At 33.9% G+C, this 14,190-nt stretch overlaps 1 protein-coding gene across 2 annotated transcripts in view; it reads right to left on the minus strand.

The window, feature by feature from the left end:
• The window catches only part of Cul3 (cullin 3), a 68,479-nt gene that overhangs the window by 25,400 nt on the left and 28,889 nt on the right, over positions 1-14,190 (minus strand). For both annotated transcript variants that reach the window (XM_010611785.1, XM_010611786.3), the window contains exons 3-7: positions 8,955-9,115; positions 7,900-8,014; positions 5,979-6,207; positions 1,262-1,407; positions 777-953 (exon numbers count right to left, since the gene is read on the minus strand). In XM_010611785.1, the coding sequence (XP_010610087.1) occupies positions 777-953; positions 1,262-1,407; positions 5,979-6,207; positions 7,900-8,014; positions 8,955-9,115 (828 nt within the window). The remainder of the gene's footprint in view (positions 1-776; positions 954-1,261; positions 1,408-5,978; positions 6,208-7,899; positions 8,015-8,954; positions 9,116-14,190) is intronic.

A 14,190-nucleotide genomic window follows, 5' to 3' on the forward strand; every position in this document is an offset into this window, starting at 1 on the left:
AAAAAAAAAAAAAAAAAAAAAAAAAAAAAACAAAAAAAACAACAACAACAACAACAAAAAAGATGAGTTTTATTTAAACTCATTTAAAACCTAAATTTTACAGAGAAGGGTAAAAAACTGTTATAATCCAAACACTAAAAGGCTCCTTGCCCTTATCTCTTAAATTAGAGCAAGGTAAAATGGTGGATGTATTAAATTTGCTTTTGTAAAAAGAAAAATCAGGAAGTGGATGTGTGATTTCTGTGCACCCTTAAATCATTTTATTTTGTTACTACAGCTAGTAATTCCTGCAAAATTTGTGACCATTTACTACTTTTCCCTTCTGTCTACCAAATTTCAAAATGAAGTTTAAAAAGCCCAATTTACATCTAATCAAAATCTGCTTAATTTCATTTTCTATGTGGTCATGGTTCCTGAAAAAATCAGATTTGAAACTGAGCTTCTGTACATCTTTCAAATTCTTTTCAGAGAGCCACTCTGGCTACGCTTTCAAATTTCTACAATCCATGTATGCTTGATATTCCAGAACCAGATGAGAGCAAGAAACAGTCTGCATATAGTCATAGTCATGAAGACAGATGTCTTAATTGTACCTATGTAGCTGTTTGTTTTTCATGCCAATTATACATTAAATGAAATGTTGAAGAACTTTTAATAATATAAATAAAATGTATATAAAATATATATATATAATATATAAAAGTTTCACTTAGCTTTATAGCCAACTTCATATCAATAAGCAAGTTTATTGTATTTTCAAATGTATTACTACTCACCCCTTTTACTCCCTTTTTCAACTTATCATCAATAAATAATGAGAGGTATTCAGGAGACCTGGAGTTGAGGTTGAGAAAATATTCAAAGTCACCAGCAATAGTTTGTTTAAAGAGTCGGTCATTATTGAATGATTCCTGGAGGAAGCGATCAAACCTACTCTTCAGATCCAATAAGCCCTTACAAATAAAAATAAAGAAATTTAGACTATATTGTGACCATATAGGTTTATCTTAACTTTGTTGAGGTTAACAAACGGAAAGCAGTGCCTGAGTTTGACTGTCTGATATAAATATGCACACCTTGCGAAATTATAAAATATTTAAGATCATTACACGTATTATTTTACTACTGGAATAATTAGGCTGAAATAGTTACATACTACATGTAAAATGTTACTAAATATAAAAATATTTGGCAAAAGTGATCTTAACACATGTCAAAATGATTTTGCCAAAGTGTAAAGAGAATTTTCTGTATTTACTACCTGGATATAGTCAACAGGATTCTTTCCTTCTCCCTCCTCAGAAACAAGGGCTTTGCCCTGCTCCCTCAAATAGGAACTCATACATTCGCACATCGTCTTCAATCCATTTGGCACACGACTAAATAACTTGTACATGCAAGCAAGGTCTGCAATCAGAAAGAACGCAAATTATCTGCATTAAAGATTAAGGAAAAATGAATCTATATTGTCAAGAGAAGCTTATTCTCCAGTATTGCCAATCATTTGCTCACCACATTAATATGAAAAAAAAAATTGCAAAATGGAAAACATGAAAACAAAACTGGCTGATTCAGTTATTACAATTTATGAAATATAGCTCCTAAGATGCTTTGTAACATAAATATCTTAGAAAATTAAATTTATAAAGATGCCAAACATAATAAGCCAATTATGTTCCTAAAGTGAAAATTTTTGAGCCCTTACGTAATTCTCTGCATGGAATTCTAATGCAGAATCTGATACTACAAACATCTAGCAAAAAGATAACGAATGGGAGTCATCACAAGGAAGATATTAAAAAACCAATGAGAAGTTTTATAGTTCAACTGAAACCATTATAAGATTATAAGATTAATGGCAGGAGAAACAGCTTCATTATAATTCATGGAAAAGTTTATATAACATTTATAACATAAATATCTATTCTTCAATATTTTCTTCAAAACAACTGCTATTATTTCTTAAGTGATATCTTCAGCCATTATCTGTATTTTATTTTTTATTTATTTATTTTTTTGGTACTGGGGACGAACTAAGGACCTTTTGCTTACAAGGCAGGTGGCAGAAGCACTAAGCTAAATCCGCAGACCTTTCTGTATTTTAAAAATTGTTCTGTCACTATATTGTTTTTATTTAGAATGAATATTCTGATCTCCATCCATTTTATATCATTCTTTATAAATATATAATGTAGATATGAAATATAATTTTTCCATTTGTCTAGTGTCTCCAAAATAACTTCCTGGGAGATTATAATGTCAAAACTTTACAATGACATAAAAAATTTTAGTATCAATAACTTAAGAAAATCAACTTAGCAGCTGGGTCAAGAGTTGTCCAATTTTTTTCTGTTAAGCATCGATAGTAAATGCTTTTCACTGGCCATAAAGCCTCTGACACTATTACTGAACTCTGTCAGTGTAACAAGGAAGCAACCACAGATAACATATAAATGACTGAGTATGTTTCAAATAAAACTTTATGGACAAGGAAAATTTATATAAATTTTCACATGGAATAGTACTTTAAACTCTTTTCAACTAAAATGATACTGGGTCAGATTTGTCTATTCTCATGAGCAACATAGTAGTGATTAAAACTACAGCACGTATTTTAAAAATATGCAGAAATTTTACAAAAGACTCTAAAATTTGTTTCAGTGCTCTTCACAGTCAATTACATTAACAGTAAGTTTTCACTAGTAATATATTCCCCAAGTAACCTGCACATGGCAAATCTTAACAACCTCTCACATAGGTGGCCTAAATCACAATAAAATTTTCCACATTAAAAACAGGTATTACAAAAGCCAAAACCAACTTACGAATACAAAATGCAGCAAATGCGGCAGGCAAAATACCTGTAACAAAATGGCTCTTATCTATTGTGTTCCTATGTTGTGACAAATTTTGCTTAGACATGTTGCTTATTCAGCTATAATAAATTAATGTAATTTAATTGTATTTTTTTCAGTATATAAGAAATTTATTATGAAAAATGCTTGCAAAGGATAAAGGATGAAATGTGAGGAAAAAGGAATAGGCAGAGAGACCTTAGCCTGTGATAAGGGTCTGATCCCTGTGAAAGAATAGAGAAGAAAGTACGACAGTACAGGCTGCAGGGCCAAGAGAGGCCTTGGGCCAGTCAGCTGTCAGAGGAGCTTCACACCCGAGATGGGCCTGCACCTGTAGCCCACTAGGCTCAATGATGACGTACAGCAGCCCAGGAGCATGGAAACTCAGTTGTGGATAGAGGTGTGGTATAGTGAGGACTACATCAGACTACTATCCTTCAGCAGCAGAAGGTATAACTACATTTTTGTGGCCACTAAAGTTCTAAGATTCTGCCTCATAGATCTACTTGATGCTAATTTCAGAAGCAGCTCCTCTGTGGTTCCCACAGGTCTCCCTTCCTGAGAGAAACTTAAAAGGAAATTGAGAAAGAGAAATTAACAATTTCATTGCATTTAGTTTATTATACTTAAATGCAGGGGGCAGGTAAGAATGTGAAAGAGTAAGAGCCAGCTGAAGTGGCAGACACCTGTAAGCCCAACATTTGGGAGGCTGAGGTAAAAGGATTGCTGCGAGTTAGATATGCCTGGGCTACACAGTGAGTTCAACTATACAGCAAAACCCTGTTTCAAAAAACCAAAACCAAACAAAAGTGAAAGAATAAATGAAAAATATTTGGCATTCAAAAATTAAATAGCATTTCTTATAAGTACAAGTAGATAAACAACAAAACAGTAACAATTATATACTATTTGAACTGTGTTTCAAGAGTATTGTCTGCATATAATAACCAATACAAATTTACCCACCAAGTGAGAAACTGCTTTTCGCTCCTGATTTATGAGAATTTGGCTTCTTAATTGGTATAATTATGCTTTTGAAACATTCTCAACCTATTTTCAAGGTATGGGCCACCATAATTAAGACATTTCATAATTAGATCCCTGGTAGTGGATCACAAAAATTGAAGCCAGGATTTTTAAACAATTTAGAATCACAGATCGTTCTATGAAACAGAGCAAAACCATGGTAAATACTACTTTATTTCTTCCATTCATGTACTTAGTCAGTATATCCATTCCTGGATATACTAACACCTTCAACACGTATCTCCATGCAGATTACAGAGATGCTGGAATTCAAGACTGTCCAGCAAATAATCTCCATACCAAATACTTCCCAGGCCCCTTTATCTGGCCCATTTAATCATCCCTCTAGACACACACCCAAGGCAGGTAAGAAAGAAGTAACTCAATACCTAAATAGTATGTTAGACAATTTTCAATAGTCATTTTATTTAAGCAGGGGAAAGTGCTTTTCATAAAGCCTAGTCTGTCAGGGACCATTTAGGTTAAAAATCATCAAATTATAGCCCACGGGTCAAATCAATCCTGCCACTTGTTTTTATAGTGCTTATGCATTAAGAACGGTTTTCACATTTTTAAATGATTGATAGAAAGAAGGGGAAAAAAACCAAGTTAAAATGTAAAAATTACATAAAATTCAAGGTTCATAAAGTTTTTAAGAGAGAACAAAGTTAGGTTTTTTTCTTTAGCGTTGGTTTTCTACAGTGACTTCTAAATATGATGGCAGAGATGACTAGTTGATCATATGGCCCATAAGCCTAAAATATGTACTTTTATAAAACAGTCTGCCAACCTCTTATGTGGAAATTATCCAAGAGTACCTTATATTAGAAAACCTGGCAAATGAAGCTGAATTTGTTTTCTATTTTATCTTTCACTGTTATGAAAATAATTGACCAGAAGAATCCTTTAAAAAGGAATTTCTCTGGTTCAATAAAAAAAATTTACATACAACTTTTCAGAAAGTTACATAGAGAAATATAACCACTTTCAACCACAAGGAAATATTCCACTAGAAACAATGATGGATAAACCTGTCCTCAAACTCATCTTTCCTCCACACTTCTCTTGTATCCTTGTCTTTAAAATTCTCCTTCAAAACATTTTCATTCCTTACCTTCACTTTGATACCAACAGTGGTTATGTCTTTCTTTTACCAAAACTAAGTAGGTAGAATACTGTTAGGAATTAATCTAAGAAGCAGGAGAAAAACAATGATAAACAGGTTTATTTATTTTTAAATACCACGTCACTGGGATGGAAAGTAAGTTTTAATTGAAAGCATCAGAACTAAGAATAAGGTCAGCATGACTGCTGCTTTTTTTACTTATTTCTTCTAGGATACCACCACTTCCATGTCTTTTTTAGAGGGAAAAAAAAGTAAATGGCTATAAATCATAAATACTACAGTTACCTCAAAAAATGTTAACTTTCCCCATCAATATGGAAGACACCAAAGTCTGCAGTTTTTGGCATCCATATGACAACTGAATCCCAAAGAAAACTACACAAATTTAAAGATGGAAACTTGAGAGTGTAAAAGAATCACACCAACTACAGCTGAGTTCATACTAATAGAAAGCACCCACACCCAATGGGGTTCAAAGAGTATAGAAATACCTCGGAAGTCCCCTGGCCACAACAATACCAAAGCTCTTATCTTCTACATTAGGAAAAATGAGAAGAAAGAAAACATGAAATGAAAGGGAGAAAGTTACAAGACATACTAAAAGTCTTCACTGAAAGGTGTCAAGTCATTAAATGCCATTATTAAATCCCATCAAGAATAGAGATGAGCCTGGCGTGGTGGTGCATGCCTTTAATCCCAGCACTTGGGAGGCTGAGGCAGGAGGATTGTTGTGAGTTTGAGACCAGCCTGGGCTACATAGTGAGTTTCAGGTCAGTCTCAACTATACAGTGAAGACCCTGTCTCAAAAAACAAAAAAACAAAACAAAACAAAACAAAAAAAGAATAGAGATGAAATGTTATATATCATTAACTTCTTGCAAACTGACATTCATAATCGAATAACAGAATAAAAATTTACTGATAAGAATGTGGAGTAAATATTTACTGCTTCTTCTATGGGTAACACTTACCTTCTGTCTTTCCATTTTTCAGCATATGTACTAGCCCAGAATTCTCCATTTCTACTATAGTCTTCATGTGCTTGGAAATAAGTTCCCTCTCAACCACCTTCACAATGGGCTCTTCAGTTGATTTGTCAAGGCAGTGCATCACTCGTTCTATTTCTTCATTAATTCTAGCTTCTACTTTCTTTATATATACTGAAGCACTGTTTTCTGCTAAAAATTTCTGGCTTTCCATCTGTAATTGAGACAAACATGATTTTTAAAAAAATGTTTTTCTGCTTTTAACTGGGTTTCTATAATGTTTATCATAAATCAGCCTAAGTAATCTAAGATTTTGTGTAATTTCTCATTATACAAACTCATAGTTTGAATTACAGTCTCCAAAGAACTTAACTACATAAAACTAAATTGGTAACACTATCTGCAAGCAGTGTATTCCAGATCGATGCAACTGACTGCAAGTTAACACAGGAAATTCTTCTTTGTTTCATTATAAAATTATGACTACTAAGATTAACTGTACATCTTAAAGTTTTGCTGGAAACCTGCCACTCCATTCTCAGATGCAAAGGAGTATATTTATAAAATTTGAGAAACAAGAGCTTTTAAGTGACAATCTTGTCTATCTTACAGAAGGTTCCATTGATGTACACATTAACCCAATTGATTTTAGCTTATCTGATAGTAGCAATGATGAATATATCTAAGAATTACACAGGACATGTTGACATCAATGCTATATGTAAGATAACATTTCCCATTTTCCTAACAAAGAGTAGCTTTAATTCTTAAAAATAACCCAGTTTCTAAGCAGATGTTAAGATACTAAAGAATCTTGGTAAGACTATCTCCATTCACTATTAAAAAACAGTATGTGTGTTATATATTTGTACACATGTCACTGCAGCACACTTTGACAACAAAGCCAATTAAAACCATGAAACGGTAAAAATACTGTCAAAAACATCTAGAACTACTTGATGAAATATCAGAAAATAAAGAAAAGCTGTACATTTTATTTTCTCACTGAGTTTACTGGTGACAAGCTGTACCATTTAAATTAACAGCTCATAAAGCATTCAAGTGTGTTCACAGTTCACTCGTGTAGCCACAAGGTTTTCCTGATGGGCTACAAACTGATTCTGAAGAAGAAACCACCAAGTCCATTTGTTATTTCTTTATGAGTTAATAGCAACAAAATTTACTGTTTCATTTTTATACACATATACTGGCTCTTATTAATGACCTACTAAATCATAAGTTACAACTTTGTATTTATTTTTTTAAAGTATTGTAAGAGGAAAATTTTAAATTGGAATTCTAATAAGGCATCTACTTTTGACAAAACTATTGCAAAACACTCAAATAGGTGCAACTTTCAAGAAGAATTTGATTATCTCATAGATATTGTCTTATGGTTGTTAGTACTCAGCTATTGCTATGAGCACCATTTCATTTCAAATTACTATTAGTTTACCTTCAGTTAAGCAATTTCTTTGTTTTGGGGCTAGCCTATAATTTCCCAATAAATAACCTTTAAGACAAATATGATGTACATACTGTGGAATCATACACATCCTTATGCTTATTTGACAAGTAACATATTAAAAGCCTACATGGTCATACTTTGGCAACATACTGCCTATGAATTTATGGTACTTTAATAAAATGTTAACGGAATTTCTAAGTTTACATGTTTTATACAACACATCACATACAAATTCAAATTCATCAAAGTATTATCACTGGGCTCCTTCAACAGAATGTGAGAATGTGGAGTTGGTGTGCTAAAGGGTAATTTTTGCACCCTCCCCACAATTAATGGGCCTCAGTCAAAAAAAAAAGTCAAAACATTCAAATGAACAGCTACATTCAATCATGTTAAGAATATCCTAAAAGATTATTTGTTTACATCTGCAATGATTACCTGAAAAAATTCTGCAGACATTTCCAAAAAAGGAGCTTCAAAATCTTCTTCATAAACTGATCTTCCTTCAAGACCTAAAATCATTAACATCTGGCAAGCATTTCTTATTGCGCCTCTGTAAAAAGAAATCATTTAACAGTTACAAGATTCACAGAATGACCAATCTCCCAGAAGTGACTCATTCATATCATAAGAATTAAGAAAAATTAATTGAAAAGTATATCCTCACTGCATAGCTATTTATCCCAGGTTGTTCTTACTGTAGCATAACTTATATGTTTAAGATAAATAGTTGTTTACTTAGAAGCAGGGAAGACGACAGATAGGTAAGGTAGGCTATAACACCAGACATGAGTAACAACATATAGCCAGCTGCTTCTAGGCAATAAGTTTTTGCACTAAATGGCCTTCGGGCAGTTCTGATCAAGCAGTAAAGCTGAAATAGTAAGAACTTCACTAGTTTAGTTTTAAGCTAACAGTTGCTCTGAAAAGTACAGAAACCAAACTTACCTGTTTCAAGCCATTTTAGCAGCAGCATTACAAAACTGGCATTGTAGTTATGTTAAGGACAGAGAGTTATGACTTGGAGGAAGGATAGTACTACTTAGTTACATTATACTATAGTCAACATTCTTCTTCAGAACTATTAAGAATGAAAGTTAGACAAAAGTCCAGGTGGGCACAGTGGTGTGTGCCTACAGTCCTAGGTACTGGGAAGTATGAGGTGGAATTACCTGAACCCAGAATACTGGACTAGACTGAGCAACTCAAGACCATGTCAATGACTGGAAAGAACAGAAAGAAAAGGAGAGGCTGCTAGCTAGCTAAGACTAGTGTTTGATTTGTTCTGAAAAAGTATATTAAACAAAGCTTGGGATAGTCTCTTCTAAATATGTAATGATGTGTGCTTCAATACTATGTAATTGTGATAGTTTTTGAAGAGTTTAACAAAGTACTGGATATTGAAGCTTTTATTTTAAAAAGAACTATGACAATGAAATGGTTCTTAAGACCCAACAAAATCCAAGTAAAGAGTAAAAAGATAAATGATATACCTGTCTACAACTTCTCCTTTACGCTCTCTTGCAATCATATCCAGAAGAGTTTGCCGAAGATGATCCCTAATGCACCCGTAACGTACAACTTGATCTCGAAAAATAATTAATCCCAAATTGTAGACATTCTCCACATTATTTTGTTGTACATATACACGGTCCTGCAGTTAAAACAAAATAAAATAACTGTGAATGCAATTATTACAAACATAAAAATAATTATTGTGACCGCCAAAAAATAATCGTGAAAACAGCTGGGTGTGGTGGTGCATATCCGTGACTGCAGCTTCTACAGGCAGGGCTTGGTGAAGCAACAGGAGGACCTCCTCTGCACAAACTAAAGGGAGCAGGAGGTGTAACACAGTGGAAGTGTTTACAAACCAGGCCCTGGCATGGGTTCAGTCCCAAGAATAGTGTTGCTGCTGCTGATGATGATGATCACGGCAAGAATGACAAAAATAAAATTCTAAAGGCAGTTGTTTCTCAGGTGAGAAACACTTCATACTATCTTAAACACTGTGGAATTCTCCAGTACATCTCTAATTATATAAAATTAAATCTTTACATTCTACAATAGCTCCTGAAACAATAATGGTTATAGATGGTTGCTAATTTACCCTAAGAAAGAAGAGGAAAAATAGCAAGCACCACACCCAGAAAGAAGCAAATAAGTAGAAAGCAGGAGAAAGGTAAGCAGACCATTATCTTTTCTTCAGAGCTATACCAGGTCTCACTCAGGTGTTTTTTTTTTTTCTTTTTTTTTTCTTTTTGGTACTGGGGATTGAACCCGGGTCCCTGCGCTTGCAAGGCAGGCCACCGAACCGCTGAGCTAAATCAAATCCCCAGCCCTCACTCAGGTTCTTTTTTACATACTGTACTTAAAGATCATTTTCTTTCAAGTAAAACTAAGAACTGAATTAAATACAAATCCATGACCTAAACTGATTATTACTGGTAAATATTAAAAGACTCTTAGGCATATATAAGAGAACAGCATTAAGTATCACATAATTAAAACATTTCTAGCTCCTATCACTTCAGACTGAGTACTAACTGGTACTTTCAAGTTCTTACCAAAGTTATTGGTATCTCACTTTAAAGACCACAGATAATCCAGAATTACTGGTCAGAAAAGCCTTACTTTGAGTGTAACTTGAAATTCATATTTACAACCACTATGAAAATCAATATGGAGATACTTCAAAGAAGTAGGAGTGGAGGTTCCATTTGACCCAGCCATTCCTCTGCTGGGTATCTTTCCAAAAGAATTAAAAAGAATCACACCACAGTGATATATGCTCACCCATGTTTACAGCAGCACAGTTTGTAATAGCTAAAACTTGGAAACAGTCCAATTGCCCATCAGTTGGAGACTGGATAAAGAAGATGTAGTTTTTCTAAAAATGGAATACTACTCAGCCATAAAGAATGAGAAAGTAGAGTCATTCATAGGAAAATGGATGCATATTAAGGTCATACTCACTCAAGTGAAATACATAAGTCACACATATGTAAATACTAAATAGTTTCTCTGGTGTGAAAACTATAAGTGTAAGTAAGATCCAAATGGTATAACTGACAATGTGAAATGGGAAGAAAAGGGCTAAAGGTGTAGGGGAAGTGGGAAGAGTAGGGGAAAGGAATTAGGGAAAAGAAAAAAATATGAGAAAACAAAAAAATGGAAATAAAGTTTTTGTAAATAGGGAAGGGGGGGTGAAGGGAGGGCAGGGGTAAGGGGAAAAAATGAGAACCAAGACCTGTCATGTTAAAGGGACAAGATCCCAATGATGAATGTAACTGTACTGTATACCTAAAAAGTACCAATAAACTCAATGAGAAACAAAAGAAACAAAAAGAAATTCATATCTGTACTAAAATACACTTTTAATACAGAAAAGTATTAGTTGCATATTTCCTTTCTGTTCTTAACAAAGACCCTTCTTGTCTGTCAAACACTCTAACAACAGGAAATTATTAGCTGGCTGTTTTTGCCTAACTACCCTGGAAAGATCCCACAGCTTTCACTGGATTCCTGAAGGCATCTGTAATCAGAAAATAGTTAAGGACCAATGCAAACAGTGATCTTTGAACCTTCAATACAAGCAACACCAAACAAACAAGATAAACAGATTTTCCAGATTAACAATGTAACTAGGATGTTACTAACCAAACTTCCATACAACTATAATTCTGTGTGCAGCTTTCACACATTTATATAGCATCATTCTTGCAACTTTCTCTCCATCCATCCATCTTATACAAAAGGCACCTACTCACAAAAATGAAAGCCATTCTATTACTATCTCCAGAGCTCATATTTCTACATTTTATACAATCTTACACACCCATGTTTTCAAATCTTGTTAACAACTTCATTGAGTTCAAACTTCACTGATGCATTCTCCAGTAAGTTGCTGGACTTTGCACTTCCACCCTCAGAGTCCTGAACTTCAAGTTTCCCTCTGACTGCATCCCTCCTTGCTTTTAATCTTTCCTACCACTTCTACACCTCTTTGTTACTATCATTGTAAGCTCCAGGCTCAAACTTTCATACTCTCATCCTATCATCTTACTTTTTGGTATAAAATGATGTATGCAATACAAACTGGCATAAATGTACTGTCACAGTACTAAACATAAATGTCTATGGTAAAGAAAAGCATCATCCTGGAGAATCTGTGTTACCTAATGTCATAACCAGTACTTGATTAACCAAAGACAGGTGGTAAAATAAAGCAACTATTAAATATGTGTGTGTGTGTGTGTGTATATATATATATATATATATATACACACACACACATATACATACACAACACACACACATACACACACTTAAATCTTAAACACTTCAAAACATACAAACACTCATTTAGATGTCAAGTCTTTTTTTTTGTTTTTTTTTTTAAGAGGATGATTGTGGGGATCAACCCTAGAGCTTCACATATAATAAGCATATATGCTATAGTTTACTCTCCCAACATCCAGATATTAAGATGTTCTTTGAGAAGGATTCGTGTGACTGGAGCTCAACATTATCTTTCTTACACTTATACATAACAAACTATCAAACGTTAGTGTTTCAGTTTTATTAAGGTACAGCATTAACTGAAGAAGTTTGTGAAGCAGTATGAATATAAATTTTCTAGATTTTTACAATTTCCACTTCCATATTTCAAATTGTCCATACTTAATCCAAATCAGTATATTAGCTATTTGCCTTGACCAAAATGTCTCAAAAGCATTTAATCTATTTTGCCAAGGAAAAAATTGTACTGCTTTTCAAATTATCAGTTAGACAATATTAAACTATACAATAAGAACAGTAACGGATATAAACATGTTTGAAAATAAAAACTTTCAGGAAGCACAAAGCGTACCCAGTAATAGCAGAATAGAGATATGCATACTACAAAGTAGCCTAACAACAGTGACAGAACTTTTTATCAGACTGGATGTTTTATAGCTCCAACAGACAATATTGGTAATTGTGACAAGTTCTTTAAATTTCAACTACACTACAATCCTATAGGATATTAAGCAAATTGTAAAGGGAGGGCAAAAGAAAAAACATATATGCAAGTAATCACACATATAAAAATAGCAAGTTTAACTGATGTCTATTAAGATAACAGTCTTTTCTTAAAAAAACAAATGTTAATTCAGGGTAAGAGAACTGTCAAATTTTAGGCCTGTGCTTGCCTGCCTTTCCCTTCCCTTTTTTCCTCTTCTGGTAAAAAAAAAGGTACTACCTATACCAATGATAGAACGAAAACATATACAAGGTAATCTTTAGTGTGAATTAGTGTTACACTGTTTTAATGTTTCCTTTTATATAGCTTTACTTGAGTATAATTTGCCATACAATTCACTCATTTTAAGAGTACAGATTGTAATTTATACTTGAACTACATTTACATTCAAATTTCTGTAACTGTGCAATCACTGCTAGTCAAGCTCTAGAACATTTCCATCACCCTGAACAATCCACAGAGCTTATGTGCAGTCAATACCCACACCCACTCCCAGTACCTCTGCCTGTGTATAAATTTCCTTCTTTAACATTTCATGTCATTATCATGTAATACATAATCCTCTGGGTCCCGTTTCTTTCATTAATCATTGTTTTAAGGTTTATTAATGCTGTAATATGTATCAGTATTTTGTTCTAAGAGCTGATGGATACTTCATTTTTTGCTATATTATGACTAATTTGGCTGAAAATACTTGTGTACAATATAGTTTTACAGATGTACGCTTTTTTTGGGATGCAGGAGTGGAATTACTGGATCATATGGAAACTGCTGAGTTATTTTCTAAAATGACTACATTACAGTAAAATTCTGAATAAGAAGATTCTAACAATGATGAAAATACTAGCATTTTTTGTATCCTGTCTGACTGTCCTGTTATCTACTATGTGGTCTTGACAAGTGATTTATTCAATTTGGCCCTCTGTAAAAGAATGGGCCAGTAAAGGTAAAGATAACCTCTAAATTTTAATTTACTCCTTATTAAGTTTAATCCTCTGATCAAAAATTAATGTATACAGGGGCTGGGGATGTAGCTCAGTGGCACCAGAACCACCTGGCAAGCCAAGATTCCCAGCACTGGGGGGAAAAAACTTAATGTATATAGGATCAGCCTCTCCTTTCTGTATTTGCTGCTTCTACTTCTTCCTTCTGGATTTATTATCTGTCTTCCCCAAACGGACCTTCCGAATCCTAAGTAGTATGATGCTATTGATATTAAAATAGTAGTAAATCTACAACCATATGGCCCATAATTCTCCCTCAAGCCCTCTGGGCAAAAAAAGGCAAAAAGGGATGAAGCACAGGGGAAGAATTCCCCACACGTATGGTGGGTGTGAGAGGGAAATGATGCTCCAGTACAGGAAGCCAAGCACGATGAGAACACAGATGTGAGAGGTGGGCAGAACACCCAACAGCTTAAAAATCACAGCACAAGGGAGCACAGATACTACAGTGTGAGAACTAAATCTTTCTCATTTAAGATTGTCAAGGTATACATAATGATTATAATTAAGTAGCATTTAATTTAATAAAAATACTGTTAAGCCGGGAGTAGTGGCTCACGCCTGTAATCCCAGCACTCAGGAGGCTGAGGCAGGAGGATCGCTGGGAGTTCAAGACCAGCCTGGGATACATAGTGAGTTCCAAGTCAGTCTCAACTACATAGTGAGACCCTGTCTCAAAAAATCAAAAAAAAAAAAAAA

Source organism: Fukomys damarensis, unplaced genomic scaffold, assembly GCF_012274545.1.
Source record: "Fukomys damarensis isolate Sample0158 unplaced genomic scaffold, DMR_v1.0_HiC HiC_scaffold_16, whole genome shotgun sequence".
Classification (NCBI taxonomy): domain Eukaryota; kingdom Metazoa; phylum Chordata; class Mammalia; order Rodentia; family Bathyergidae; genus Fukomys; species Fukomys damarensis.